The 26,899-nt window shown below is 60.7% G+C and overlaps 1 protein-coding gene across 2 annotated transcripts; it reads right to left on the bottom strand.

Annotated features, from left to right (window-relative positions):
• Nucleotides 1–342: 342 nt before the first annotated feature.
• Nucleotides 343–26,096, bottom strand: LOC127040046 (GRAM domain-containing protein 2A-like). Of its 2 annotated transcripts, XM_050933802.1 has the most exons (13): nucleotides 25,780–26,095; nucleotides 13,119–13,256; nucleotides 9,887–9,968; nucleotides 9,149–9,218; nucleotides 8,969–9,072; nucleotides 8,592–8,690; nucleotides 7,683–7,754; nucleotides 7,133–7,204; nucleotides 4,226–4,289; nucleotides 3,693–3,755; nucleotides 3,138–3,234; nucleotides 2,362–2,466; nucleotides 343–767 (listed from the first exon to the last, which is right to left on the bottom strand). In XM_050933802.1, the coding sequence occupies exons 1-13, from the start codon at nucleotides 25,830–25,832 to the stop codon at nucleotides 752–754; spliced, it is 1,035 nt and encodes a 344-aa protein (XP_050789759.1). In that variant the 5' UTR covers nucleotides 25,833–26,095; the 3' UTR covers nucleotides 343–751. The 2 variants fall into 2 exon arrangements, with proteins under 2 accessions (XP_050789759.1, XP_050789760.1); XM_050933803.1 differs by lacking the exon at nucleotides 3,693–3,755 and having other exon boundaries at nucleotides 25,780–26,096.
• Nucleotides 26,097–26,899: the final 803 nt, after the last annotated feature.

Genomic DNA, 26,899 nt, shown 5'->3' with positions numbered 1-26,899 from the left:
CTCAGACAGTGGCAGGGGGTGATGCTCGGTGCTGAAGGAGTGAAACACCTGGGGGAGGTCAGCAGGAGGCTTGTGCCTTGCCTCTGGGCCTGGGAGGCCAGCTTCCCCTGCACAGCTGCTGTGAGAGCCAGGCAGTGTTGCTCCCCGCCCGGCCCGGCTGAATAGTCTCACGGTCTCCAGTGGCCGAGGGCGGAAGCTGAAAACACCCATTTCCTTGGCACAAGGACGCAGCAGCTAGAATGAGCCCATCAAGGTTTTGCTGCCTCAGCTGAAGTTTGCGTGAAAGTTGCGTGCTCAGTGCAGTCAGGCCCTGCGTCCATTACAGCTGAGGTTGCAAACCCTGCGCGCAATGGGCCAGCTGCACTGCGGCTTCTGCAGGTCACCAAGGGAGAGCTGGTGGGCTATTAACACGCAGCACAGGGCTCTTTAAGGCACACGGTTTAAGTGCCCGACCGCTCAGAAGGAGAAGTTCAGCTTGTCCCCTGCATCGGCACCAGCACTGCTCTGTCTGCATTTCATCAGCCAGGAGCTGTTCCTGCGCCAGGCCTTGTCGCTTTGTTTCCCTCCCCTGGTCGCCTTAAAAATCAGCCCCAGCTCTGCTGAGGGCAAGACGCAGCTCAGGACGAGGGGGAGAGCTGAGGAGTGGCCACGGGATTCCGGCCTGTTGGCAGGGGCGGCATCTGCCAGCAGCAAGCCTGGGCCTTTGGGCACGAGGGTCCGGTGCTGAGTGCAGCCTGACTCCTCCCTGCTTTCAGGTCGTCTTGTATCTTTAATAAAGAAGAGAAATCTGGTTAAGCAAATGAGCGGGGCAAATTACTACAGCTGCGGGGGGCAGCAACAGCGTGAGAAGACAGGCTGGCTCAGGGGGCCGGGGCCAGGGCTGGGTACCTGGGGGGTTCAGCCCCTCCTCCGTAAGCAAATGGAATCCCCTCCATTACTAGGGGGCCAAGATCTGAAACCACAGCTGTCTCCCCCCTGCAGGGGGTGGTGACCTCGCCTTTCGGCCAGCTAACAAATCCCCCGGCTGTTGGGTGCAGGGTCCTGGGGCTGCAGAGGGGGAGTAACCCGAGGGGGGGGCTGCAGACGAAGCATCCCACTGGTGCAATGCCCACAGCTCACATGGGCCAGGGCTCCCGGCTCAGCCGAGCCTGCCAGCCTGGGGCTAGTGCTGCTCACAAGCGGGCAAGCTGTGATGGCTATAGGGGCCCGGCCTCCCAGCCCGCCGGCAGCGCCCGCTGGGGAACAGGTCAGTCACTTCCCGTCTCTCGCTGCTGACTAAATGGGGTTTAATTACTGCTCCAGTGATGACCCCAGCACTGATCACAGGCATTGTTCTCAGCCCCCCCCCGCAGCTCTGCCTGCCCCACCCAGCCCAGAACTGCCAGTGACCAAGGGGGCTGGCGTAGGGGGTGATGAGCACCCCTCCAGTTGGCATGGAGCTGGGGGGACAGCGCAGCAGGCCAGGAGCAGGTCTAGCCCCACCAGTGGGGGCTTTGGGTGCCCCCCTGCCTTTGTTTCCCTACACGGTGATTGGGTGCTAGCGAGGTGACCCCCAAGCAGGTCGGGAATTGCGCCTGGAGTGGGGGCCGCAGCTCTCCAGGAGGAGACGGGGAGGCAGAAAGCCAGTTGTTCTGTGGCTGGGGCCTCCTCTGCCCCCCACGCGCCCCGTGTGAAATGAGCGGAACGGGAACAGCAGGAAAAGGCCAAGCGGCTTGCAACCGTGGGCCCAAACCAGGGAATTTACCTATGTTTCTGCCTGTTAAAGAACTAACTTGCCCTGCACAGCCCTGGCAGGAGCATGGCTGCCTGCTGCCCCCTGGGCCATGGAGCTAGGAGCCCGGATTCCTGGGTTCCATGCCTGGTCCTGCATCAGCTTGGATGTGCCCCCAGTGCCTGCCTTCTGCAGGGCCAACAGCTGCTGGCTCCAGTGAGTCCTTTGGCCCGCCAGGAGCTGGGCACTGCCTTCTCCGGCCCCCAGCAAAGACCCCTGCAAACGGCATGGTGCCACCCCGAGGGCCAAGCCCCCAAGCTGGGGTCCAGCTGCTGTGGTGCTCGGTGGGAGTCATTGAGTTAAGGGCCCCGTGTTTTCCATGGGGGGGCTGGGGGTCCCCCAACACACCCAGCCAGCAGGAGCTGTCTGGCTGCTTGATCTCCCCTTGTGCCAGGCCCAGCACAGACACAAGACAGCAGCCGCCCCTCAAACAGCCCGAGGAGGGGACGTGACCTGCCCAAGGGACCCAGGGTTTGGGGTCCCGCTGCTGCCCTGGCCCCTGGACCATGGCTGGGAGCGGGGGCTGGGGCCCTTCCCACTTGCTGTGTCCCTGCTCCCCCAGCCCTCCCCCGCGGGGCCCTGCTACTCACTGGTGTAGGTCGAGCTCCGGCCAGGCCCCCATTGACATCAGCTGCTGCTCCAGTGCCACGATTCTCAGGCCGATGTACCCCGAGGACAGCAGCAGCACCACCACCCTGGGAGGAGGGCAGCGTGAGCAGAGAGCCGGGCCGGCCTGGCACACCGGGCAGGGGGGAGCACGCACCTGGCGGAGCCGGGCCGGCCTGGCACTCCGGGCGGGGGGGGGGGGGGCACGCACCTGGCGGAGCCGGGCCGGCCTGGCACACCGGGCTGCCGCATTGGCCTGGCAGAGCCGGGCTCACAAATAGCTGCTTACAGCCCAGAGCCCAGGGCAGGCTGCTCACAGGAGCTGGGCTTAGCCGCAGCAGAACCGCAAACTCCCAGCTCTCGTGTGACAGTGGTTAGTTAGCCCCACAGCACTGGGAGCCGCCGAGCTCCGTCTGGGAGTGGCAAAGCCCGGCGGGGAGCTGGGGAACGCAGCAGCCTGCTGCCCCCAGATGCCACCCACACAGCGAGAGGGACTGTCCATGCATGGCGCCAGGCACAGCAGGGGACGGAGCTGCGGGCAGGAGCCAGCGCAGGGGAAGAGCCGGCAGCCAGGACGGCTGGGGCTTTGGTGCACAGACCGGAGACCAGCACGTTCTGCCCCTGTGCCAGGAGCACCAGGCTGAGTCCGCAGGCACTGGAGCTAAGGCGGGAGGGGGGGTGCCCTGCTATTGGCGCTGCCCGGTGCCACACTCGACTAGGCCCTGTTGGTGCCCGCTGGCCCGACTGCCCCGGGACTCACAGCAGCAGGTAGATGAGGATGACGATATTGAGGGTGCTCAGTTGCGCCCACCAGCCCCTGGGCTTGTTCTTTGTCTGCGTGCCTGGCCATGCCCCCCCTGCCGGGAAAAGGAGCCGTCACTGATCGGGGGGAGGCAGGGCTGTGGTCCTGAGCTACCCTGGGAGGGATCGGGGGGACCTGCCACTGCCCAGCCCCCCAGGACTGCACAGTCTCCTCCCAACCCCCACTGCCCTGCCCCCAAGCCCCAACTGCCCCCCTGAGCCCCCACTGCCCAGCCACGCCCCCTCGAGCCCCCACTGCCCAGCCCCCCTAAGGAGCCAGCACAGCAGCCACATTCTGCAGCCCGGAGGACAAAGGACCCCCCCCCCCATCCCGCTGGGGCTGCCAAGCCCAGGGGCTCACACTCCGCGGCTTGTGCCCCCTCAGAGCCCATCCAGACGACGCCTGGGCAGGTGCCGTACATCACCCCAGTTCCATAGGGATGCCACAGCGAGACCCCTCCGGGGACTGCCTGGGCACCCCCACCCTGAGCCTGCGCCGGAGGGATCCGCTTACCTTTGCTCGGCGCTGCTGTCTCCTCGCCCTCGTCCTCTCTGCTCTGCTTTGGGCCCAGCCCATCTGCTCACACAACAGGATACCCAGTCACTGGCGCTGCCTGTGCCCAGCCTGGTGCCAGGCTCCCGTGTGCTGCCCCCAGGGAGGTTGGGGGGGTCGTGGCTTGTGGGCCGGGCATGGCGTGTTCTGCCTGCCTTTGGGGGTCCTGCTGTCCCAGGCAGGACAGGGGATTGGGGCCACAGTGCCAGCTGTCACCAGCTCCACCTCGCCATGGTGCGGGAGGGGGCTGAGTGGAGGCTGGTCAAACTCATTCCACCTAACAGAAGTGGCTGTGGCTGGAGCCAGGCTCCTGGCCAGATGCTGTGACGCTCAGACGCAGGCCGAGGGTTCAGGATGCTGCCCAGAATGGAAGAGAAAGGAGGCCCCTAGGGAGCTCCTCCTTGCATGCTCATTTGCACGTGGGCTGCTGAGTGTGCAAGGGCTGGGGGGGGGGCAGGCTCTGGGCAGGGGCGCGGCTGACGGCTCTGGCTCACCTTGCTGGTCCAGGAGGCCATCAGACTCGGGGGGGTTCAGTTCCAGGTCCGACTGGCTCGAGGTCTGGAAGGGGAAAAGCTGCAGGTCACAAAAGGGGCCCCATGCTCCCTCCCCGCCGCTCGCTGGGCTCTGCCTCCTGCCATCTCGCCCAGCCTCGGCCACAATCTGCTCTCGTTCCCCCTCCCGCGGCGCAGCACCGCTCCAACCTGGCTGCTCAGAGCAGCTCGACACCCAGAGCCTGAGGTGCACAAAACTCCTGCCTCTCCCTGCAGGTGCCTGACCTCCCTCAGCGCCTCAACTTTCAGGCCGAAATTCCCTCGGCACCTAAATTCCTGGGCCTGGGCCTCGCTGCCTCCCCAGCTCACCTCCACCTCCTCCCTCGAGCGCACCGCCACGCTGCTTCTCCTCCCTCCCTCCCAGGCTTGCTCCCCAGGTAGGAGGGGAAATGCGGCGCGCCCGGGGGAGGAGAAGGGCCGGGCATTTGGGAAGGGGTTGGAATGGGGCGGAGTTGGGGTGAGGCTGAGGAGCACGGGAAAATTTTTTTGCTTGGGGCGGCAAAAAACTTGGAGCCAGTCCTGCTGACATGGGCTGAACTGCAGCCCCGATCCTGGGCAGCTCCCGCCCAGCAGCTCCGTCAAGGCTCCACCAGCTGCTCCCTCCCAGCCCAGGGTGGCTTCCGAGCCACTCGCGCTGCTCCAGGCACCCGGGTCTGAGCTGGGCGCTGCCACACCCCTCAGGCAAGGGGCACTAATCCGTAACAAGCATGAAGCCAGCTCGGCTGCTCTGGGGCAATCACACCTCCCTCGTGCCAGCCCATCGGGCTGGGCTTGCCAAGGGCTTTGTGGCGAAGAGCCCTGGGTTACACTGGGCAGGGGGCTGCATTCAGAAATGCCCTGCTCAGCGTCCCGCCGGGGGCGCCTGGCTCCCCAAGTGCTTTGCAAAGACACTGGCAGTGCCAATGGGTTTAAGTGGCAAAGGAGAAGCCTCGGCTTCAGGGATCCCCAAGGCAAGGGGGGGCACTGAGGAGCAGGGGGCCAGCTCGGGGGTCTGCCTCGGCCTGGAGCTGGGATTCTGAGCCCCTCCCCCTCCTGGGAGTTTGGGCTCTGCCCACAGTCCCACGTGCCCTGGGCTCACAGGCCAGGCTGCTCCAGCTGCCCCACAGGATCCCTCTAACTTGGGCAGCCCAGTTGAGAGCCGCAGAAGGGGGCATGGAGACTCCCCAGGCAGCCAGGATTGCTGGCCGGCAGCCACCTCCACCAAGATCAGACAGCACCAGTCCTGGGGAAACCCAAGCCCCTGGAGCTGGGCAGCAGCCGGGCAACCAGGGGCACATCCAAGCTGCCAGGGTGCCCAGGCAGGTGTGTTCCTGCACACACAGGGTTTAAACAGGGGTGGGCAAACGTTCTGGCCGGAGGGTCACATCGGGGTTGTGCAACTGTATGGAGGGCCAGGTAGGGAAGGCTGTGCCCCCCAAACAGCCTGGCCCCCGCCCCCTCCCACTACCCGCCCCCTGACTGCCCCCCTCAGAACCCCCTACCCATCCAACCCCCCTGCTCCCTGTCCCCTGACCACCCCCTCTTGGGACCCCTGCCCCCTATCCAACCTCCCTGCTCCCTGTCCCCTGACTGCCCCCTCAGGACCCCTGCCCCCTATCCAACCTCCCTGCTCCCTGTCCCCTGACTGCCCCCTCAGAACCCCCAACCCATCCAACCCCACTGCTCCCTGTCCCCTGACTGCCCCCTCCAGGGATCCCTGCCCCTACCGCCCCCCAGAACCCACCCCTTATCCAACCCCCCTATTCCCTGTCCCCTGACCGCCCCCTCAGAACCCCCACCCCCTATCCAACCCCCCGCTTCTTGTCCCCTGACTGCCCCCTCCTGGGATCCCTGCCCCTAACCGCCTCCTGAGACCCACTCCCTATCCAACCCCCCTGCTCCCTGTCCCCTGACTAACCCGACCCCTATCACACCTCCACCTCCTGACAGGCCCCCGGGACCCCCACACCCTATCCAACCCCCCATCCCCTGACTGCCCCGACCCCTATCCACACCCCCACCTCCTTACAGGCCCCCTCGGATCCCACCCCCTATCCAACTGCCCTCTGCTCCTCATCCCCTGACCACTCCCTCCCGGGATCCCTGCCCCTAACTGCCCCCCGGAACCCACCCCCCATCCAACCCCCCTGCTCCCTGTCCCCTGATTGCCCGCTCCCAGGACCCCTGCCCCCTATCCAAACCCCCTGCTCCCTGTCCCCTGACCACCACCTCCCAGGACCCCTCGCCCCTAACTTCCCCCCAGGATCCCACCCCCTTATCCAACCCCCCCTGCTCCCTGTCCCTTGACTGCTCTCTCGACCCCTATCCAAATCCCTGCCCCCTGACAGGCCCCCTGGGACTCCTACTCCCAACCCTCCCTGTTCCCCTCCTCCCTGACTGCCCCCCACAACCTTCACCCCCTCCTACCTGACTGCCCCCAGGACCTCCCCACTCCCTTACCCAACCCCCCTGCTCCCCAACCCCTTACCAGCAGCAGAAGCTCGCAGCCACGACGCCCGGCCAGAGCCAGCTGTGCTCCCCACGCTGCCCAGCGGCCAGAACGTGGCCCGCGTGGAAGGGGGGACAGCAAGGGAGGGGCCAGGGTGAGCCTCCCCGGCCGGGAGCTCAGCAGCTGGGAAGGATGGTCCCACAGGCTGGATGTGGCCCATGGGCTGTAGTTTGCCCACGTCTGGCTTAGAGACACACACACACAACCCGTGACCTGGCAGCCGGGCGCCGAATGGGCACTGGGCTGCCTGGGAGCAGCTGGCCCAACTCTCAGGAATCTCCATGGTTTGCTAACAGTGGCGCCAGCCCCTCTGCCCTGCTGCCCACAGCCTGTGCTACCAGCCAGGGGGTTGGGGACCTTACCAGAGACTTCTTGCAGAGCTCGTAGCTGGTGTTGACGGGCGAGGCCGGGGAGCTGATGCTCGTGCTCCTGTCCTGGACAACGGGAACAAGGAGAGTGAGCCCTGGGTAGGCAGCAGAGCCCTCGAGCCACTGGCCATCCCAGCCCTGTGCTGCGCAGTGCACAGGAGACAGGGGCTTCCCCTGACCTGGCGGGCGGCTCCCAGGCACAAGGAGGCCCAGGATGGGTCACCTCTGGGACCTTCTTCCTCACCGAGTACGTTAGCCTGACTCACATCATCTGCTCTGGAGCACCGGGGCCAGGGGCAGGAACGAGGGGCATCGACCCAGTGCCTGTGTCAGGAGGGCAGGGCTGGCATGGCCCTGGGGACTGAGGGGCATCGGCAGAGCTGTGAGCGTAAGGGGAGCCCAGGGCTGGACTAGCCGGGGATCGGGAGGGTGGGGCCTTAGCAGATGTGCCTTAGCATTCCTGCCCCCCCGCCCAGAAGCATCCCAGCCCGTGCAGCCAGGGACCGGGGAGAACGGGCACAATTGCTGCCTGTACAGTCCCCACCTGCAGGTGTTTGCAGACCGATCGCAGCAGCTGGTACGTGGCCTCCCGGGTCCTCATCGAGACAAAGAGAAACTGCGGGAGGAGAGAGGGGGAAGGGATTGGCCTGATTCCTGGGGAGCACCCAGCCGCAGCCTCCGCCCTCCACCACTCCCGGGCCCACCCCACCCATGCTGGGTCCCCACCCATGTGGCTCTCTCTGTCCCAGGCTGGTCAGAGGGGCTCGCTTGTCCATCACTGCCCGTCAACTCATCCCTCCAGCCCCTCACCACTGCACTCCCCCAACCTTCAGTGTGGGGCTCCCTCTGCTCCTGGTGCCATGGGGGGGCACCACATGGGCTGCCCCATGCTGGAGCTCCCTCTGCTCCCAGTGCCATGGGGGGGCACCGCATGGGCTGCCCAGGGCTCCCTCTGCTCCCGGTGCCATGGGGGGGGCACCGCATGGGCTGCCCCATGCTGGGGCTCCCTCTGCTTCTAGTGCCATGAGGGGGGCACCGCATGGGCTGCCCCATGCTGGGGCTCCCTCTGCTCCTAGTGCCATGGGAGGGGCACCGCATGGGCTGCCCAGGGCTCCCTCTGCTCCCGGTGCCATGGGGGGGGCACCGCATGGGCTGCCCCATGCTGGGGCTCCCTCTGCTTCTAGTGCCATGAGGGGGGCACCGCATGGGCTGCCCCATGCTGGGGCTCCCTCTGCTCCTAGTGCCATGGGAGGGGCACCGCATGGGCTGCCCCGTGCTGGGGCTCCCTCTGCTCCCAGTGCCAGGGGGGGGCACTGCATGGGCTGCCCCGTGCTGGGGCTCCCTCTGCTCCTGGTGCTGTGGAGGGGGGCACCGCATGGGCTGCCCAGGGCTCACTCTGCTCCTGGTGCTGTGGGTGGGTGGATGCACCACATGCCTTGCCCTCTGCTCGCACCTTCTCACCCTCCGCGGTCCGAATGCTGAGGGCGTTGGGCACCAGCAGTGCCGTGTTGGCCTTCTTGAGGATGGCGATGGAGGAGACGGGGATCACCACCTGCGGGGTGAGAGGGGGCCAGCGGGTGATGGGCCCATTGCTCATGGCATCACTCCTGCTCAGGGAGGGGCAAGGACCCCAAGGCCAGGGACACCCCCCTCCCCCGATTGTTTGGTCCCCAGGACCCGGGGGAGGCGGGGGTGCCCCCCCACACCAACCACATGTCCCACCTACCCCTCCCCCAGCCCACCTTCCCTCCCCCCCATATCCCCCCGCCACGCTACCAGCCCACGTGAGCAGCCGTGGGGCGCGGCGTGTGCCCCAGCGCAGGGCCCTACCTTGATGTCCCAGAGCAGCATGCTGCAGTGGAAGCAGATGTAGTTCTGGGAGATGTAGAGGCGCCCATGATAGGGGACTTCCCTTTGCCAGGCACAGGAGACACCTGCGGGTGAGGGGCAGAGAGGCGGGTGAGTGGGCAAGGCACAGGGGGGCAGGCGGAGGGGGGGAGCAGCACTCACTGTCCAGTAGGGACTCCTCCTCGGGCATCTCCTTGAAGGCCTTCTGGTAGCTCGCCAGGTGCTTGGCTAACTGGGGAGAGAGCACGGGCAGGGTCAGCCCTGGAGAACGAGCCCCCTTCTCCGCGCCCCACCCTGGGGTCTCTGCCAGGGCTGCCATCAGCCTGGGGCCAGCTCAGAGCCCCCACACTGGGCACCATCCCAAGGGCTATCAGCCAAGCTCAAGATGTTCCTGGACACTAGGACGGGCCCCCTGAATCCCCTAGAGGTGGTGGGGGGGGCAGGGGAGGAGGCACACGTGAGACCTGATGGAGGCTGTGGGCACACGGGGAGTTGTCCCGGATCTCCCTGGCTGGTTGGGGGGATGGATCTTCCGGGACCTGCCTGGCACTGCCAACCCCGCTCTAGGAGAGCCGTCCCTCCGGCAGCTGGCACAGGCCAGTGCTAATGCCAGGTACCCTGGCAAATGGATGGTGCCAACCCCCCACCCAGCAACCCATCCTAATACCCCCCTTGCAGGCATCCCCCCACCGCAGGTATCCCACCCCCAGCACGCACCCCCACCCCCTGCCCTGGCACCCCCTCCTAACTCTGAGGTAACCCAAACTTACCCCCAGTACCCATCCCAACCCTCCCAATACCCCCCCAGCATCCATCCTAAACCCTTGTGCCCATCCCAGCCCCCATCCCCCAGCGTACATCCCCACTCCCTGTGCCCCATCCCAGTCTGGGGGGACTTACAGAGGACGAGGTGGCCTTCTGCCTACCCAGGGTCAGCTCCTGTTCGCTCTCTTTGGAGAAGGATGGGTCATAGGTCTTTGATCTGAAATGCACCAGAGGCCAAAGGTGAGCAAGGCAGAGCCCCAGGCAGGGGGAAGGGGTCCCCACAGGGCAGGGCTGGCCTTGCGGGGTGGGCAGGCAGCATGTAGGGTGACCACGTGTCCAGTTTTTGACCAGAACGCCCGGTTGAAAAGGGACCCTGGCGGCTCTGATCAGCACCACCGACCTGGCCATTAGAAGTTCGGTCAGCAGCGCTGCAGGGCTACGGCAGGTTCGTCCCGACCTGTCCTGGCTCTGCGCTGCGCCCTGGAAGAGGTCAGCAGGTCCGGCTCCTAGGCAGGGGGGCCACAGGGCTCTGCGTGCACCGGCTCCGCACTCCCATTGGCCGGGAACCAGCCAATGGGAGCTGGGGGGGCAGTGCCTGTGGGCGAGCCTCATGCGCGGCACCTACTAGCGCCGGACCTGCTGGCCGCCTCCGGCGTGAGTGCAGCGCGGGGCCGGGCCAGGCAGGGACGAGCCTGTCGTAGCCCTGCAGCGCCGCCACCGACCGGGAGCCGTGCGGGGTTAGCCCGCCCTGTAACCCCCAGCCCCAGCCCCCCAAACCCAGAGCCCCCCCTGCACCCCACCCCTCATCCCCTGCCCCAGCCCCCCCAAACCCAAACCTCCTCATCCCCAGCCCCCCAAACCCAGAGCCCCCCCTGCACCCCACCCCTCATCCCCTGCCCCAGCCCCCCCAAACCCAAACCTCCTCATCCCCAGCCCCCCAAACCCAGAGCCCCCCTGCACCCAATCCCCTCATCCCCTGCCCCAGCCCCCCAAACCGAGCCCCCCCCTGCACCCAATCCCCTCAGCCCCGGCCCCACCCCAGAGCCAGCACCACAGCCCAGAGCCCTCATCCCCCAGACCCCAACCCCCTGCCCCAGCCCCCCAAACCGAGCCCCCCCTGCACCCAACCCCCTCATCCCCAGCCCCCCCAAACCCAGAGCCCCCCCAACCCAGACCTCCTCATCCCCAGCCCCCCAAACCCAGAGCCCCCCCTGCACCCAAACCCCTCATCCCCTGCCCCAGCCCGAGCCCAGAGCCCTCATCCCCTGCCCCAGCCCCCCAAACCGAGCCCCCCCTGCACCCAATCCCCTCATCCCCTGCCCCAGCCCCAGCCCAGAGCCCTCATCCCCTGCCCCAGCCCCCCAAACCGAGCCCCCCCTGCACCCAAACCCCTCATCCCCTGCCCCAGCCCCAGCCCAGAGCCCTCATCCCCTGCCCCAGCCCCCCAAACCGAGCCCCCCCTGCACCCAATCCCCTCATCCCCAGCCCCACCCCAGAGCCAGCCCCCCCAAACCCAGAGCCCTCCCTGCACCCCACCCCCTCATCCCCAGCCCCAGCCCCACCCCAGAGCCAGCACCCCCAGCCCAGAGCCCCCCCTGCACCCCAACCCCTCATCCCCATCCCCACCCCAGAGCCAGCACCACAGCCCAGAGCCCTCATCCCCCAGACCCCAACCCCCTGTCCCAACCCCGATCCCCCCCCTGCACCCAACCCCCTCATCCCCATCCCCACCCCAGAGCCAGCACCCCCATCCCCCAACCCCCTCCCCCGATCCCCCCCCTGCACCCAACCCCCTCATCCCCAGCCCCACCCCAGAGCCAGCACCCCCAGCCCAGAGCCCTCATCTCCCAGACCCCAACCCCCTGTCCCAACCCCGATCCCCCTCCTGCAGCCAAACCCCTCATCCCCAGCCCCACCCCAGAGCCAGCACCACAGCCCAGAGCCCTCATCCCCCAGACCCCAACCCCCTGTCCCAACCCCGAAGCCCCTCCTGCACCCAAACCCCTCATCCCCAGGCCCACCCCAAAGCCAGCACCACAGCCCAGAGCCCTCATCCCCCAGACCCCAACCCCCTGCCCCAGCCCCCCAAACCCAGAGCCCCCCCTGCACCCCAACCCTCATCCCCAGCCCCAATCCCCCTCCTGCACCCAAACCCCTCATCCCCAGCCCCACCCCAGAGCCAGCACCCCCAGCCCAGAGCCCTCATCCCCCAGACCCCAACTCCCTGCCCCGGCCCCGATCCCCCTCCTGCACCCAAACCCCTCATCCCCAGGCCCACCCTAGAGCCAGCACCCCCAGCCCAGAGCCTCCTCCCACACCCTGAACCCATCATCCATGGCCCCACCCCAGAGCCCTCACCCCCTCCTGCATCCCAACCTCCTGCCTCAACCTGCAGCCCCCTCCTGTACCCCAACCCCCTCATCCCCAGCCCCACCCTAGAGCCAGCACCCCCAGCCCAGAGCCCTCATCCCCCAGACCCCAACTCCCTGCCCCGATCCCCCTCCTGCACCCAAACCCCTCATCCCCAGCCCCACCCTAGAGCCAGCACCCCTAGCCCAGAGCCCTCATCCCACAGACCCCAACTCCCTGCCCCGGCCCCGATCCCCCTCCTGCACCCAAACCCCTCATCCCCAGCCCCACCCTAGAGCCAGCACCCCCAGCCCAGAGCCTCCTCCCACACCCTGAACCCATCATCCATGGCCCCACCCCAGAGCCCTCACCCCCTCCTGCATCCCAACCTCCTGCCTCAACCCGCAGCCCCCTCCTGTACCCCAACCCCCTCATCCTCAGCCCCACCCCAGAGTCTGCACCCCCACCCGAGTTCTCACCCCCCCCCACGTCCCAACCTCCTGCCTCAACCTGCAGCCCCCTCCTGTACCCCAACCCCCTCATCCCCAGCCCCACCCCAGAGTCTGCACCCCCACCTGAGTTCTCACCCCCCCCCCCACGTCCCAACCCCCTGCCTCAACCAGCAGCCACCTCCCGCACTTCAAATCTCTCATCCCCAGCCTGGGGCCCCATCCTGCACCCCAAACCCCTCATCCCCAACCCAGAGTCTGCAGCCCAAGCCCCTGCCCCAGCCTAGTGAAAGTGAGTGAGGGTGGGGGAGAGTGAGCCAAGGGGGGGGAATGTAGTGAGTGGGGGGCAGGGAAGGGGCGGGACTGGGGTGTCCGGTTTTGTGCAGTTAGAAAGTTGGCAGCCCGGGGAGGTGCTGAGGAGGGTCTGGGGGGCGGGGGGAATTGTGACTCTGTGGCTTTCCAGGGCAGTGTAGCTGGCCTGGGCCCAGGGGCGAGGGGCCTGAGAAGAGAATTGGGGGGGGAGGGGCTTGTTCTTGGGGAAAGGCCCTGGGGGAGGGACAGGGCCTCACCTGGAGAGGCTGGGGTGCCTCCTTGGCTGGGGGGCATCGCTCCCCGTCTCCTCCAGGCTCTGCCACTTCTTCGGCTCCAGCATCTTCTTCTTGCTCTTCTTGAGTTTCCCGGAGCTGGCGGCAGGGTCAGCCAGGCAGCTGGGGAGGGCAGAGAGCAGGGTGGGGTGACAGGCCCCTCCAGCGAGGAGCCTCCTCTCTCCCCCCCCCACCTCCCCAAGGGGGAGGGGAGCGGGGGGGGGTTTCATTTTCCTGCTCACCTAGTGCCCCGGCTGGCAGCTACCATGTGAGCGCAGAGCACCCTGTGCAAGGGGCGTCAGTGCAGACTGCCCACCCCCTGCCATCACTCCCGGGGTCCCTGCTGTCACACGCCTCCAATGGCCGCCCCTGCCCACTCTACTCCGATATACAGGCTGTTTTCCCCAACGGGCAGCAGTGGAGCTACCCCAGGCCATGGAGAAACTCCAGGGACATGTGGGGCATCGGTGCGCAAGGCACCCATCACAGCTGGGTGATGTCCTCGGGCTCCCTGCTCTCTCTGCCCCCCACCCCCTGGGCCTGGGGGGGTCTTTAGAGTCAGGACCCTGTTGCTGATCTTAATGGGGAGGGGGCAGGGCTTTCTTCACAGAGCAGCCAGCCTGTGGGGCTGCACTGGGGGGTGGGTACCCGCTATCCAGTACCCAGCTGCACCTCCTCTAGGACTCGTACCTGCCCTGCCATGAACCGTGGCAAGGCCTATCCACAGCCAGGTGCAGTATGCAGCCTGGTCCCATTTCTGATGCCCACCCCCCCCTTTGTTCCCAGACAGGCCGATCAGACGGCCCCGGAGGCAGGGCAGGGCAAGGCGCACCCCTGCTGAAAAGCCGGATTCACAGATACAGCAGAGGGGCGAGGGGAACACAGCAAAAGGGCTGACAAGCTGCGTGTAAATCCCACAGCCAAGAGGGCAGCGTCAAACAGCCACAATCCCAGTGCTGCTGCTGCACACCTGGTCCCAGCCAAACCTCACCCTGCCCCACCACAATCCGCACACAAGCCCTACGGGCTCCTCCATCTCCTGCTTCTCCGCAGAGGGAGGCTGTTGTGAGATCTCACAGAGCATGTCCCATCAGCAGACCCCCAAGTGCTTTACATAGCAGAGCAGTATCATTATCCCCATTTTACAGATGGGGAAACTGATGCACAGGGAGAGATGGTGACCCAGCAGGCCAGTGGCAGAGCTGGGAGTAGAACCCAGGTGCCCTGACATGGACGCCACTTCCCTATCAGCCCAACCATACTGCGTCAGCAGAGTCCATCCCCTCCAGCACAGCACCAGTTAGTGTCAGCGGTGATCACACTGCCAGCTGGCAGAACAAAAATCACAAAGTCTATTTTTTCTGCCTTTCTGTTATTTTTTTTTAAAAAGGAGTTTATTCGTTTACTTGCTAACTCACAACATTTAATCACTTGCAACAAGCATCCCTCCCATTAGGGGAATTAACGAGGTTTGGCTGTAATTAGCTGGAAGTTAATAATGCTGTGTTGATACAGTGCAAGCTCAGTTTCAATCTGTGTAGTATCCTGCATGTCAGATGGTAACAGCACCCAGGTAGATTCTAAAGCCCTGACCCAGAGCAATGGAACAGGAGGGTGCTCAGTATGGGCTAGATTATGGAGCTTTTGATTTTTGCTTCCTAAGGCAAAAGAAGGGAGATAAACCCTCATGCTTCAGGGCATGGCATGACTGGACCTTGAATCATGGGGGTCAGGAGGGAACTTCCCCTGGGGGAAAGTTATCCCATCACTGCAGGGACTCCTGCAACTTCCTCTAAAGCACCTGGGGCCTGATAGAAACATCCTGGTGTCGGTCAAACAGGAAAAGAAACAGAGCTGCCGGTTTCCCATCCCAGACTGAACTCTCCTCCTAACCATAATCAAAGGCCCTGCTGGCAGAGTATTTATAGCTGTGTGTTAGCACAGCCTCTTTGGACAGAGTGGGATTTTGTGGGTAAGAGCAGAGGACGGTGAGCCAGGACTCCTGGGTTCTGTTCCCAGCTCTGGCAGGACGGCCTGTTAATTAGCGGACTTGGAGACGGGGTCCCTAGATTGCCAGCTCTGGGAGGAAAAGTTACCTAGTGGTTAGAGCGAACAGGGTGGCGTGGGGGAGACGACTCCTGCGTTTGAGTCCCAGCCACGAAACTGCTTTGCCGTACAGCCAGGCTGCCTATGGCTTAGCTTCCTCCATCGCCAACGAACCCTCTGTGCGATCCCATGGCACACTGATGCTCTACTGACAGCAAAGGGGTTTTCAGTCTCTGCTGCTGACTGGGAGTTGGGGGGGGGGTGGAAGAACAGGAGACGAGCCTGAGCTGCAGAGTGGGGGGCTCAGAGCTGTGCCTTTGGGCTCCCAGTACCCCCTTCCCACCCCCTGTACAGATCCTGCACGTGGGCCAAAGCACCCCTACCCTGGCTGAGATCAGAGCCCACCGGAGCCAACACGCGCCCTGTACCTCATCTGTGAGACAGCCAAGGGGTCGCGTCCCACCCTGGCTTCCCACTTGCACTGCTGGGCTCCGGATCCCTGCTGTGCTCCAGCCTGTCTGCCTCACACGCTCCTCTGCCTGGCGCTGATGCTTCTCCAGTCCCTGCCCCTCACAGCCTGCAGCCTCCTCCCAGCTGGCTGGGAAGGGATGTCTTGTACACAGCTGGCCCAGCTTGCTGGGACCAGCCCAGGCAAGTATGTAGGGAGGCGTTGCTCCCAAATACCATTTCCTTAAAGGGCCGGACCCAGAGAATGAACACACTTACTGCAAGCACGTGGCTTATTTGCCACCAGCACATTCCTCTCGCTTGAGTGTTGATCTCACTTCCCAGTCTCTGCCCAAGCAGATCCTGCTCTGAAAGCAGAGACCAGGTGTGCCTTTATTGGGCAACCACTGACTCAAACACTCTCCAGCCCAGGGCTACAGCATGTGGGTGCAGTGTTGCCAGCCCTGCAAGTCTGGCCATAACTGTTGTTTTGGTTAAAGCCCCAGCTCCTGCAGTCATGTGAATATGAGAGAATCACAGCTTGTAATAAAAAAAGGAACAGTCATTTTTAGCCCTTGTGGTTGCAGAGAAACACTGGAAAGGTAATCCCTAATGGCTCGAAAGTAAGTCAAAAACCTAATTCTTTAAAAGTCAATTTTTAAGCCAGTCTCATGATTTTTGAGCATCTGGACTTGGCAGTTCTGATTTACCTGAACAATATTTCCAAAGAATATTGTTGTTTTTCCAGAATGATCAGATATTTTAAACCAACATTTTTTCACCACTGATCTATTTTCAAAATAAGATTTTTTTTTAAGAGTTCTGGTATTATTTTAGGGCAAGATTTTTTTTGTTTTGTTTTGTTTCCCCCAGAAACACAAGTTTTATTTTGAAACTTAAATATTTTAAAATGTCTCATTTCAAAAGCTGGAACCATAGGTAACATTGTCGATCAAAAATAATTAGGAAATATTTATTCTGTGGTGCTATTCTGAAAAACATCTATTTTGGGGGTCATGGGCCCCCAAAGGGAATTTTTAAATGAAAAATTCTTTAGTGGAAAAAATGTTGACCAAGGCTTTGCACCCCTCCCACTCCCAGACCCTCCACATGATAAAGCTTCATCCTGCGAGGTCTCAGCTCCTTCTCCTGGGCAGATTATTAACAGATTCCAATGTCAAAATGCACCACTGTGACTCTCTAGCCTGCCCTCCCCCATGACACGGGCCAGAGAACTGCCTCGATGTAGATTGCTTAGAAAAACATCCGAGCTCGATTCAAGAACGGCCAGGGATGGAGAATGCACCAAAACCTTTGGTCAATTGTGCCGGTAGTTGTGACGATGCGGTTCTGGCGGGACCCAACTGAGAGTGCCAATTCAGGGCCAATGGCTTAAACAGGGCAGTCACAGCCCAAGGCTGGGGTTTTTCCACCTCTAAGGCAAACCAAACCAGCCAGACAAAAGGACTTCAGTTTCACCCCACTGGCTAACCACAAGTCACACAAGCAATTTCCTTAGACGCTCCAGTCTCCCAGTGTCACCACCAGTCCCACCCATCCTGGGGATGAATGGTTATGAAAACCAATACCCCAGTAAAAGAAAAAGGTTCTCTCGATCCCAAAGGACCAAGCCCCAGACCCAGGTCAATATACACATCAGATCTTACTCACAAATCATGGTGTTGCCAATCCTTTAGAATCTAAAATCTAAAGGTTTATTCATAAAGGAAAAAGATAGAGATGAGAGCTAGAATTGGTTAAATGGAATCAATTACATACAGTAATGGCAAAGTTCTTAGTTCAGGCTTGTGGCAGTGATGGAGTAAACTGCAGGTTCAAATCAAGTTTCTGGAGAACATCCCCAACTGGGATGGGTCATCAGTCCCTTGTGTAGCGCTTCAGTTTGTAGCAAAGTCCCTCCAGCAGTAAGAAGCAGGATTGAAGACAAAATGGAGATGAGGCATCAGCCTTATATAGGCACTTCCAGGTGTAAGAACACTTCTTTGTTCTTACTGTGGAAAATTACAGCAAAATGGAGTTTGGAGTCACATGGGCAAGTCCCTGCATACTTTGCTGAGTCACAAGGCGTATCTGCCTCCTCTCAATGGGTTAATTGTGTAGCTGATGGTCCTTAATGGGCTATCAAGCAGGCTAAGCAGAGCTAACACCAACTTATCTGGGGTGTTTCCCAGGACTGCAGCACCAATTTGAAATACAGACAGTATATAGCCAATACTTATAACTTCAACTACATAATGATACAGACAGCATAATCATAACCAGTAACCCATAACTTGGTCTTAGACACCTTATATGACCCCTTTTACATAGGATTTGGTGCCACTACAGGACCTTGGTTGCAAACCATGTTCTATATGGTCCCAGTTCATATCAATAACGTCACAATAGTTAATTGCCCTCATTGTCAAAAATTTACGCTTTCTTTCCAGTCTGAATTTGTCTAGCTTCAGCTTCTAGCCAATGACCCGTGTTAGCCCTTTCCCGCCTAGACTGAAGCCTCCATTATTAAATATGTGTTCCCCAGACTGCAAACAAGTCACCCCTTAACCTTCTCCTTGTTAAGCTTGATTGCTCTCCTTGATTCTGTCACCATAAAGCAGGTTTGCCAGTCCTTTCGATTAGAGAGGCAAGGTGGGTGAGGTGATAGCTTGTGTTGGTGAGAGGGCCAAGCTTTCAGCGTTACACAGAGCTCTTCTTCAGGGCTGGGAAACGTACTGGCCCAGCTAAATACGGATTGTTTAGCATAAAGAGTTAACACATGTTTCAAGGGCCCGCTCGAGGTGAAGTGGCCTGTAAACACCCCTGTAGCCATAGGACAAAAAGGAGGGGGCGTTGTTGTAATAAGCCATATACTGGGCCAATAAAAGCTGTGACCTCCAATATCCTGCAGCTGACACAGCTATGACTACACTGCCTGCAACAGTGGAAGATATTTGAATCCTTTAATCATTCCAGTGGCTCTTCTCTGAACCTGCTCCGATTGACCAACATCCTTCGGTCAGCAGGGACAGCCCAGTCCTGCTGGACTGAGCTCTGGACATGAGGGAGAGGGGCTTGGGAGGCAGGACTCCTGGGTTCTTTGCCACTACTTCACTGCATTACCTAATTTCACGTCCCTTTTCTGCCCCTCGGGTTTCCTCCTGATTGGGATTCCCTCCCTGACACTTAACTCATTCCTGTCTCCAAAGAGCAGTTAGAGAGCCTTACAGATGGCAAAGGGCAATGGAGCATATTGATTCTATGGGAGCACTGTGTTTTCCCAGCAAAATGTGCACACTCTGTCTGTGGTGGCTTTATCTTAGAAGATTAGAGTGGAAGGGACCTCAGAAGACATCTACCAACCCCCTGCTCAAAGCAGGACCAATCCCCAAACAGATTTTTACTCCAGTTCCCTAAATTGCCCTCTCAAGGATTGAGCTGACAACCCTGGGTTTAGCAGGCCAATGCTCAAACCACTGAGCTATCCCTCCCCTCTGAAAAGAAAACAATAATTGGAGATATACCTAGCTCCTAGAACTGGAAGGTCATTGAGTCCAGCCCCCTGCCTTCACTAGCAGGACCAAGTACTGATTTTTGCCCCAGATCCCTAAATGGCCCCCCTCAAGGATTGAACTCACATCTCTGGGTTTATCAGGCCAATACTCAAACCATCAAGCTTTATCCCCTCCACCAAGGGGACCATCACAAGCAAGAGCCGCAAGCGGCACATCTGCATCTCCTCTCCAGTGCTGCAGTGCCCCTGAGAAAATGTGACGGCCATGCTCTGCAGGGAGCACCCCTGGGGTTTAACAGGGCCGGGCACAGCCGTGCTGCTGGGAAACAGGGGGATTTCCCTTCGAAAATGTTGGTGGAAATGAAAATAAATGTCATTTTCTCTGGAGCAGGGAGGCAGGGCATCCTGGGAGATGAAGTCCAGTTCGGGAGCCCAGCCCATAGAGGATAATAGCGACCGAGGCACCAAGGCAGCATTTGGGGGTTTGCCTGTGAAAATAGCTCTTTCCCAGGGAAAGGGAACTCCCGTCACACAGAGTCGAACCCCCAAGTGCTTGTCGAACCACAGGTGTGGTGGGAAAGTCTGGACTGGCCCCAACACAGCAAAGAAAGGCCTCGCTGTTCCCCAACGCCATGCCCCATAGCACTTGTGAGAGGGACTCTGGAGCCAAGGGGGCAGCATTTCCCGGGGGTGTCTCCTGCAGAGCAGATGTTGCTTTCCCAGGGAGCTAGGATTGTCAGTTTTGCTTGGACGTATTCCTGGAGGAGTCATCACACGACATCATCTTTAATTAAAGAATAAGCCTTCATTCCTGGAGACTCCCGGACATCCTGGAGGGCTGGCAACCTACGGGGAGCTGGACAGTTCCTGTGGGGGCAGGGGAGCACAGGGCTTTCCCTGCAGAATCATGCCAGCCTGCTAGCCTGATACTGACTCTGGCCCACTAGGCTGAGAGACAGCCTCATCCTAACCTGCCGTAGCCTTGTTTACACACGAATGTAGGCTCTCTGGGGCTGTAGTGGTATAGTTAAAAATCATAGATTATTAGGGTTGGAAGGGACCTCAGGAGATCATCTAGTCCAACCCCCTGCTCAAAGCAGGACCAATCCCCAAATGGATCCCTCAAGGATTGAGCTCACAATGCTGGGTTTAGTAGGCCAGTGCGCAAACCACTGAGCTAAATAGCTCCCCATAGTGGTATAGTTAAAGCGATACAACACCCTAATGTGGACACACACCAGTACAGGAGAAAGGGAATCAGCTATCCCAGTAACAGAAACCTTTCTTCTGGTATTACTGTGTCCACACGATTGGCTATAGTGATAAAATTCACCCCCCAACCAAACCAGCAGGCCAGATTCTGCTCTCATTGACACAGGCATAAATTCAGAGTCACTCCACCGAAGTCAAGTGAAGTGACTCTGGATTCACACTGGTGTAACTGATTAGATGCCACCCACTGTATGGGCTCCCTGGGAGAAGGCAGCCTATGCCAGTTATTGTGTGCACCTCATGCACTGGACAAAGATGAGGATGGCCAACGGTGCCAAGGCTGATTAGCACCTTCAGAGCCCAAGGTATGCAGCCCCGCACCCACAGGAAGGGGGGCTACCCTGATTTGTGGAAATCAGTGTCACTGTCCGACAGACTGTAGCATAGGGCTGGTGGAGAAGGCACCGGGGCAGTGATGTTAAATCCTTCATGCAGGGGAAGCAGCCGTGGCTGGAATTCCAGCTGCACTGCTCTGTTCCACCCCAGAGATGGCCCCATTCCAGTGTGGGGAGAGCCATATACATGGTAGGAAAGCTGTGGCCATATAGAGCTGATTCAGAGCTGTTTCTATAGTCACCACAGCTCGATGTCACAGCAGGAACAATGTCTGGCAAGCAGCTAAATATACCCCTTGTATTTTACACACGTCAAGTCAGCAATGACAGTTCATTTGCACTCAGAACGCTTTCGCTTTTCTAGCCTCTGCTGGGTAGGAGGTGAATTCAGGCCCATTCTCTGTGCGTCACGTCCCTGTCCTGACATCAGCGTCTATTTGGACTCCTGCCTTCCCTGGGGAGCTTCTATTTCTGGTGGTATGAGTGGGACGCACGGCGGATCTGGGCTGTGGTTTTTAAATCGTAGCTTGCTGAGAAGAGAGGAGAACAACCTGCACTTGCTCCGGGCCTCGCGCTCACCTCCTGGCTTCCAGCAGAGCTCTAATGGGACCAGGAGGGGCTAGTTTGGGCCCATGCTGGCCAGCCTGTACCATGGTTATTTATTGTTGGCCCCAGCCAAGGAGAAGGTCCCACTGCGCCAGTTGCCGTACTGATGTAAGGAAGCAGAAAAGCCCAGGTCCTCAGAGGTATTGAGATGCCCAGTTCCTATTGGAATCAGTGGGAATTAGGTGCCTAAATAGCTTTGAGGTCCCAGCCCCAGGGGCTTGCAATCTACACGGCAGACAGGCCACAGGAGGGTGAGGTCACCAGCAGGCAGACAGCGTTCAGCAGCAAAGCAGAAGCCCCGGCGGGCCCCTGGCAGGAGGGTGTTACTGGCAGTGCTGAAAGGGATTGCGGCAGCTCTTTGGGTTTTGCAGGGGAGGCTTTGCCATGCATGGGTGAGGGCGGGCAGGGAGACGCTGTGGGAGACTTGGGCAGGCGAGGCTGCCATCCCCAGGAAAGCGCAGGCCAGATCCACGGCTGCCCAGCTCAGGGGTGGTGAAGCAGCTGGTGTGTGAGGTGCTGCATCGCTCACAGGCTCCTTGTCCGTACACACAAAGCCCTCCCCAGCGTACCCCTGCCCACCTATTGCCAACCCACCCTCATGCTTCCCCTGCGAACTCACGTGGGAACAGCTCCCACAAAGCCACCACCTTGTCCTGCACAGCCGTCCTCAAAACTCCCCTCCTTGGTAACGTGGAGGGGGAAGCTCAGCGTGAGGATAGCTATGCAGGGAGAGCTGGGATCTCTCTGCTGACTGGCTAGGAATTATCCCCTTTCATTATTTATCACCCTATCTTCCGCGTCTCACCCCACCTCTCTTATCCACCTCTGGCCTCTCGTTTTCTGGAGTGAGTTTTTTGGGGTAGGGGCTTCTAGCAACCAGCATGGAACTTGGAGGAAGGAGGAGTTTGCGGGAGGCACCCTGGAGTCAGTCTGGGTGCACAGGGCTGGAATGTCTGCTGCAGCTCCAACTCCTCTGGACATGGTCCTCCTTAGAAAGAGCCCCTTTAGTTTTACAGACATGGGGTCTTTTCCTGGTATTACCCAGCCCATGGCCCATGAAACCTGACTGTCCTTTGTTATATTTGTACAGCATCCAGCACAATGGGGCTCCGCCTGGCTGCGGCTTTTAGACGTCACTGCAACATTCATGTTAAATAATGAAGAATAATAGTGCACAATGCCACCACACTGCAGGGCGAGAGATCCACCGAGAGAGAATCTCTTCTTAACTGGGGTTCGGTGGATAGTCTTTGGCGCCGGGGTTTGGCTGGCTTCCACTGGACAGTTCACTAACACAGCCCACAGCTGGGAATTCAGGATGGATGAATATTACTGACCCCAGTCGATCTGTACGCACGTCACAGAGGAGGTCAGGATCATTATCCCCAGTGTACAAGAGGGGAAACTGAGGCACAGAGAGACAAAATGCCCTCCTTAAAGCCACCCTGCAGGCCAGTGGCAGAGCTGAGAATAGAGCCCAGGGAGTATCCAGACCAGCCAGGGGCTCTCTAGCTCAGCACTCTCAGCCCAGCCTTTGGGCCTACTGCAGCCTGACAGAGACCCCTTCTCGTGCTTTGTGGCTGCCTGATGCTGCTTTCTAGTGGCTGGGCCCTGCTACGCACAGCAGCCAGTTCTTCAGCTTGCACAGGGCGGGGAGTGTGTCTATGGATGTAGGTTCATCACCGCGGCAGGGTAGGAACCTGCCATGATGGCGGGGCTGGGAGGTGAAAGGACAGCACAGGGCTGGGGCTGAGCCATGATTCAGAATCCACCTGCCAGTCTCACGCCCGACAAAACGTCCGACTTCTCTCAGCGTTCAAGGGAAAAGAAAAACAAGCTGCCTCCATGGGGTCACCCATGTTTGCTGCAAGGTTGTTTCTCTTTCCCCAGCCTTGAGCTTTTATGGTGGTTTGCATCTTGCTCCCGAACTCTCCGGCCCCTCTGAGATAAAGATTTGCCCAGCAGGGGCAGGCGATAATCTGGAAAGGTTCCAGAAAATGCAGTTTCCTGCTGGGAGTGTGCTCAGGGCAAGGCCCATCAGCGTGTTCTGGGGGCCTGGATACCCTGCCTGGGTAACTGCACCTGTGGATTAGGGGGAGCAGCTGAGAAACCCCTTCCCCCAGCGGAGGGGGGAAGAGCGTGTCTGACCCCAGGGTCGTTTAGTTGCCAAGCTTCTGCTGGGAGTTTTGCTGCTCACCAAGAGGATGCGCAGACCCAGATGCTGACAAAGTATCTGCCCTTGGCCATGGCAGTGGTGGCCAGTTCCTGTCCTGGGGACGGGGAGCTGTGCTTGTCCTGGGGGATGCTGGCCACTGCCCAAGGCAGGATGCCAGGCTAGATGTCCCCCGGCCTGAATCCTGAATCTGCCTGGCCTTTCTGAGGGTTACCTGGCAGCTGTTTCCTTGTCCGGGGGGATGCGGTCAAAAGCGGGAAGGCTCAGCAAGGGAGTCCTTACATGTAGCACTTTTCCTTGTGTGACCCCAAACTCTACAGTCTAGTGCCTAGAGCAAGGGAGTGGGGCCAGGACTCCTGGGTTCTATTTCCAGCTCCATCGCAGATTCAGTGGGTGACCCTGGGCAAGTCACACCCTTTTCCATGCCTCAGTTTCCCCAACTGGGATACAGGGAGACGATACTCCTGCCCCAGTGCAAATCACACAGGGGACAGGGCTGTGTAAGTGCAGTGATTTTCCTTTGCACACACACCATCCCTTCCAGCAGTGGGCCCCTGATACTTGTCAATGGCTGCAGCCCTACAGCGTGCCCAGGGGTGGAGATATCAGTCTCCCACCTTTACAGATGGGGAAACTGAGGGACAGGGTGGGGGCATCATCCCAGAAGCATGTGGCAGGGCTGGGAACAGGCCCAGGTCCCAGGCCTCACCCACACCGATGCCCAGGACCGAGCAGGCGTGATCCAGGCACAGGCGACGTCTCTAGGACACCAGGGTCCCTACTCCGACCGGCTCGCTGATCTCCACGTGCCAGGTCAGGCCCTTTGATGCTGGCAAGCGCTGGGCTTACAGCAATGCCCAGCCCAGGCTGCCCTGCTGCCAGAAGGGACTGACTGGCCGTGTCTGGTGCCCTCCCCTCCTGGCTCTGGCCGCTGCACGTGCTGCAGCCGGCTGGACACCCCTGGCATAATGGAGTGATGCCTGTGGCAAGGCGAGTGGGGCAGGCAGACACTGCTGAATGTCTGGGGCGGAGAGAGCTGTGCTGGGTGTGTTACTGCTTAGCAGCCTGGGCCCAAAATGCCTCTGCATCCCACAGCCCCGGCACACAGAGAGGGGCAGCGCCCAGGCACATGTGGGGGACGTGCATAGTCCAGGGACACACCCAGTGCACAGTCCTGCCCCCAGCACACTCCACCTCTCAGACACCCCCTCCCACAAACCACAGCCCCACTAGCACCCTGCTTCCCCGAACCATGCACCCCCCTTTCTCCTTACACTCCCCCCGACACCTCCACTTGCTGCAGAGCCAGGCAGCCACAGCCATGCCAGCTGACACTGGCCCCTGGATCAAATCTGCTGCAGGAACGCGCTGCAGGCCCTGAGAGCAAGACAAATTCTCCAGGCCACACACCCCGGCCCTGCCGCCCCAGGGGCTCCAAAGTGCTTTACAGCCGTTAGCAGATTGCATGGCACAGCCTTCCCAAGCAGGGGCCTGGCCTGGCGAGCACCCCCACAGGAGGAAACGTGGGCATGGAGCATGTCAGAGATTTGCCCAAGGTTACCTAGGAAGTCTGTAGCCAAGACAGGAATTGAACCCGGACACACACCCAGAGGAATCCCCAGGGCACGGCCCCGAGTCTGGATTAGTTTAGCCTGGAGAGGACAGACTGGACCAAGATCTTTCTCCACACACGTGTGCAGAGGCGCTGGAACTACAGGTGACAGCATCCGAACGCCTGCTTTTCATCAGACACAGGTTTGTTCAGTGGCATCCAGCTCCCCCACTGCAAACGCTGTCCCTGCGCCCCGCCATGCAGTGCTTAATTCACGCCAGGGCTGAGCCCGGCACATCTGGTTGGCAGTTCAGAGCCTGGCACCTCTGGGCCTGACAGTTCAGAGCCCCGGCACCTCTGGTTGGCAGTTCAGAGCCCGGCTGCCGTGTGCCCGTACGCTAGCAGTGCCGACATGTGGGTGTCTGGGCACACGGAGACACTGCAGCCCCCCTCCCAGAGCTGCTTCTCAGGGCCGGGGGGGTGGAGTGGGGGTGTCCCATGGGGCAGGCTGTCGGAAGGGCTGGGGCCAGCCCTAGGTAGGGTGACCAGACTGTAAGTGTGAACAATCGGGAGGGGGGTGGGGGGTAATAGGCACCTATAAAAGAAAATGCCCCAAATATCAGGCCTGTCCCTGGTCGCCCTAGCCCTGGGGCCCCGTGGAGAGCCCTCTCCTGAACGCCTGGAAGGAGAAATCCACTTACGGCTCTGCTGCCTCGCCCAGGGCAGTGTCCACTCCGCCGAGCTGGGGCTCCATCGGCCACGGTGTCCTGGTCCCCCGGCCGTGCTCCTGCCTGTCCGTCTGCAACTCCGCCACGCGCTCCCAGCCGCTGCTTTATCAGCTGGGCAGGCAGAGGAGAGTTCAAAGCTCTGACTCGCTGCCTGCTGGGACTGAGCCGGCCCGGGAGACGTGCCCCAAGAAGCCGGCGCTGATGTGGACGCTGAGCAGCCCTGGCGCACCACGGGCTGCTCGCTCCTAGCCGCAGCGACTCCGGACTCTCCCTCGTGACGGTTTCCCCGGCGACCGGCCAGCAGGTGTTTTCTTCCTTCAAGGAAATCCAAGCGTGGCAAGGCTGCCTCTGCACCGCTGCCGGCTCTGAGCTCAGCTTTATATTCCTGCCTCCCCTCGCCCACAGCCGTGCACAAACACGCATGGCACACGCCAGCACACGCCACAGCCAGCTGGCAGCTTACGCCCCACAAAAGCTTCCGACGCCCCTTCCATCCTGGACATTCCTGAACTGAGCTGTGACTGCCCTCGGTGCTGGGCTGAAGGCACAGCCACCTGGCACTGCACACGCGTCACTCTGGTGCACACCCAGAACCCCACAGCCATGCTGGGGCCAGAACCCAGCGTCCCTGTGCACAAAAGCAGGGATTGAAAGGAGAATCTCTGCTGACAGAGTTGGGCCTATGACACACAGCTGAGCCACTCAGATTCCAGCCAGCAGGGGGCAGGAGCAGTGGCAGAGGGGTCTTGGGAATGGGAAGGAGCAGGGCAGGAGGGGGCAGGAATTGGGCTAGTACCTCACTGGGTGACCTCAGCTGAGTCACTGCCCTGCTCTGTGCCTCAGTTTCTCCTGTGGGGCTGATACTTTGCTCCCTCCTCAGGGCATGAGGCTTAGTGGATGTCTGGGAAGTGCTTTGAGATCCCCATCCGGGAGGTGCCAGGTTACTTGGGTTGTCCTCCCTTATCCCACTTCCTCCTGACTCCTCCATACGCTGTAACCACGGCAGCAACACCCACGGTTACCCATGGTTACCACGTGCCTGGAGGGGTGTGGGGGGGCGGTTACCCCGGTGCTAGTGTTGTGATGCCCACGT

Source organism: Gopherus flavomarginatus, chromosome 24 (genome assembly GCF_025201925.1).
Source record: "Gopherus flavomarginatus isolate rGopFla2 chromosome 24, rGopFla2.mat.asm, whole genome shotgun sequence".
NCBI classification, from domain to species: domain Eukaryota; kingdom Metazoa; phylum Chordata; order Testudines; family Testudinidae; genus Gopherus; species Gopherus flavomarginatus.
This window is presented reverse-complemented; position numbering and strand designations above follow the sequence as displayed.

Coding starts and splice junctions, on each gene's coding strand:
- LOC127040046 (XM_050933802.1), bottom strand. CDS start 25,832: ATGGAGCCCCAGCTCGGCGGAGTGGACACTGCCCTGGGCGAGGCAGCA. Junction 4,290..7,132: donor AGCTCTGCAAGAAGTCTCTG/GTAAGGTCCCCA, acceptor TTCCCCTTCCAG/ACCTCGAGCCAGTCGGACCT. Junction 3,235..3,692: donor GACAGCAGCGCCGAGCAAAG/GTAAGCGGATCC, acceptor TTTTCCCGGCAG/GGGGGGCATGGCCAGGCACG.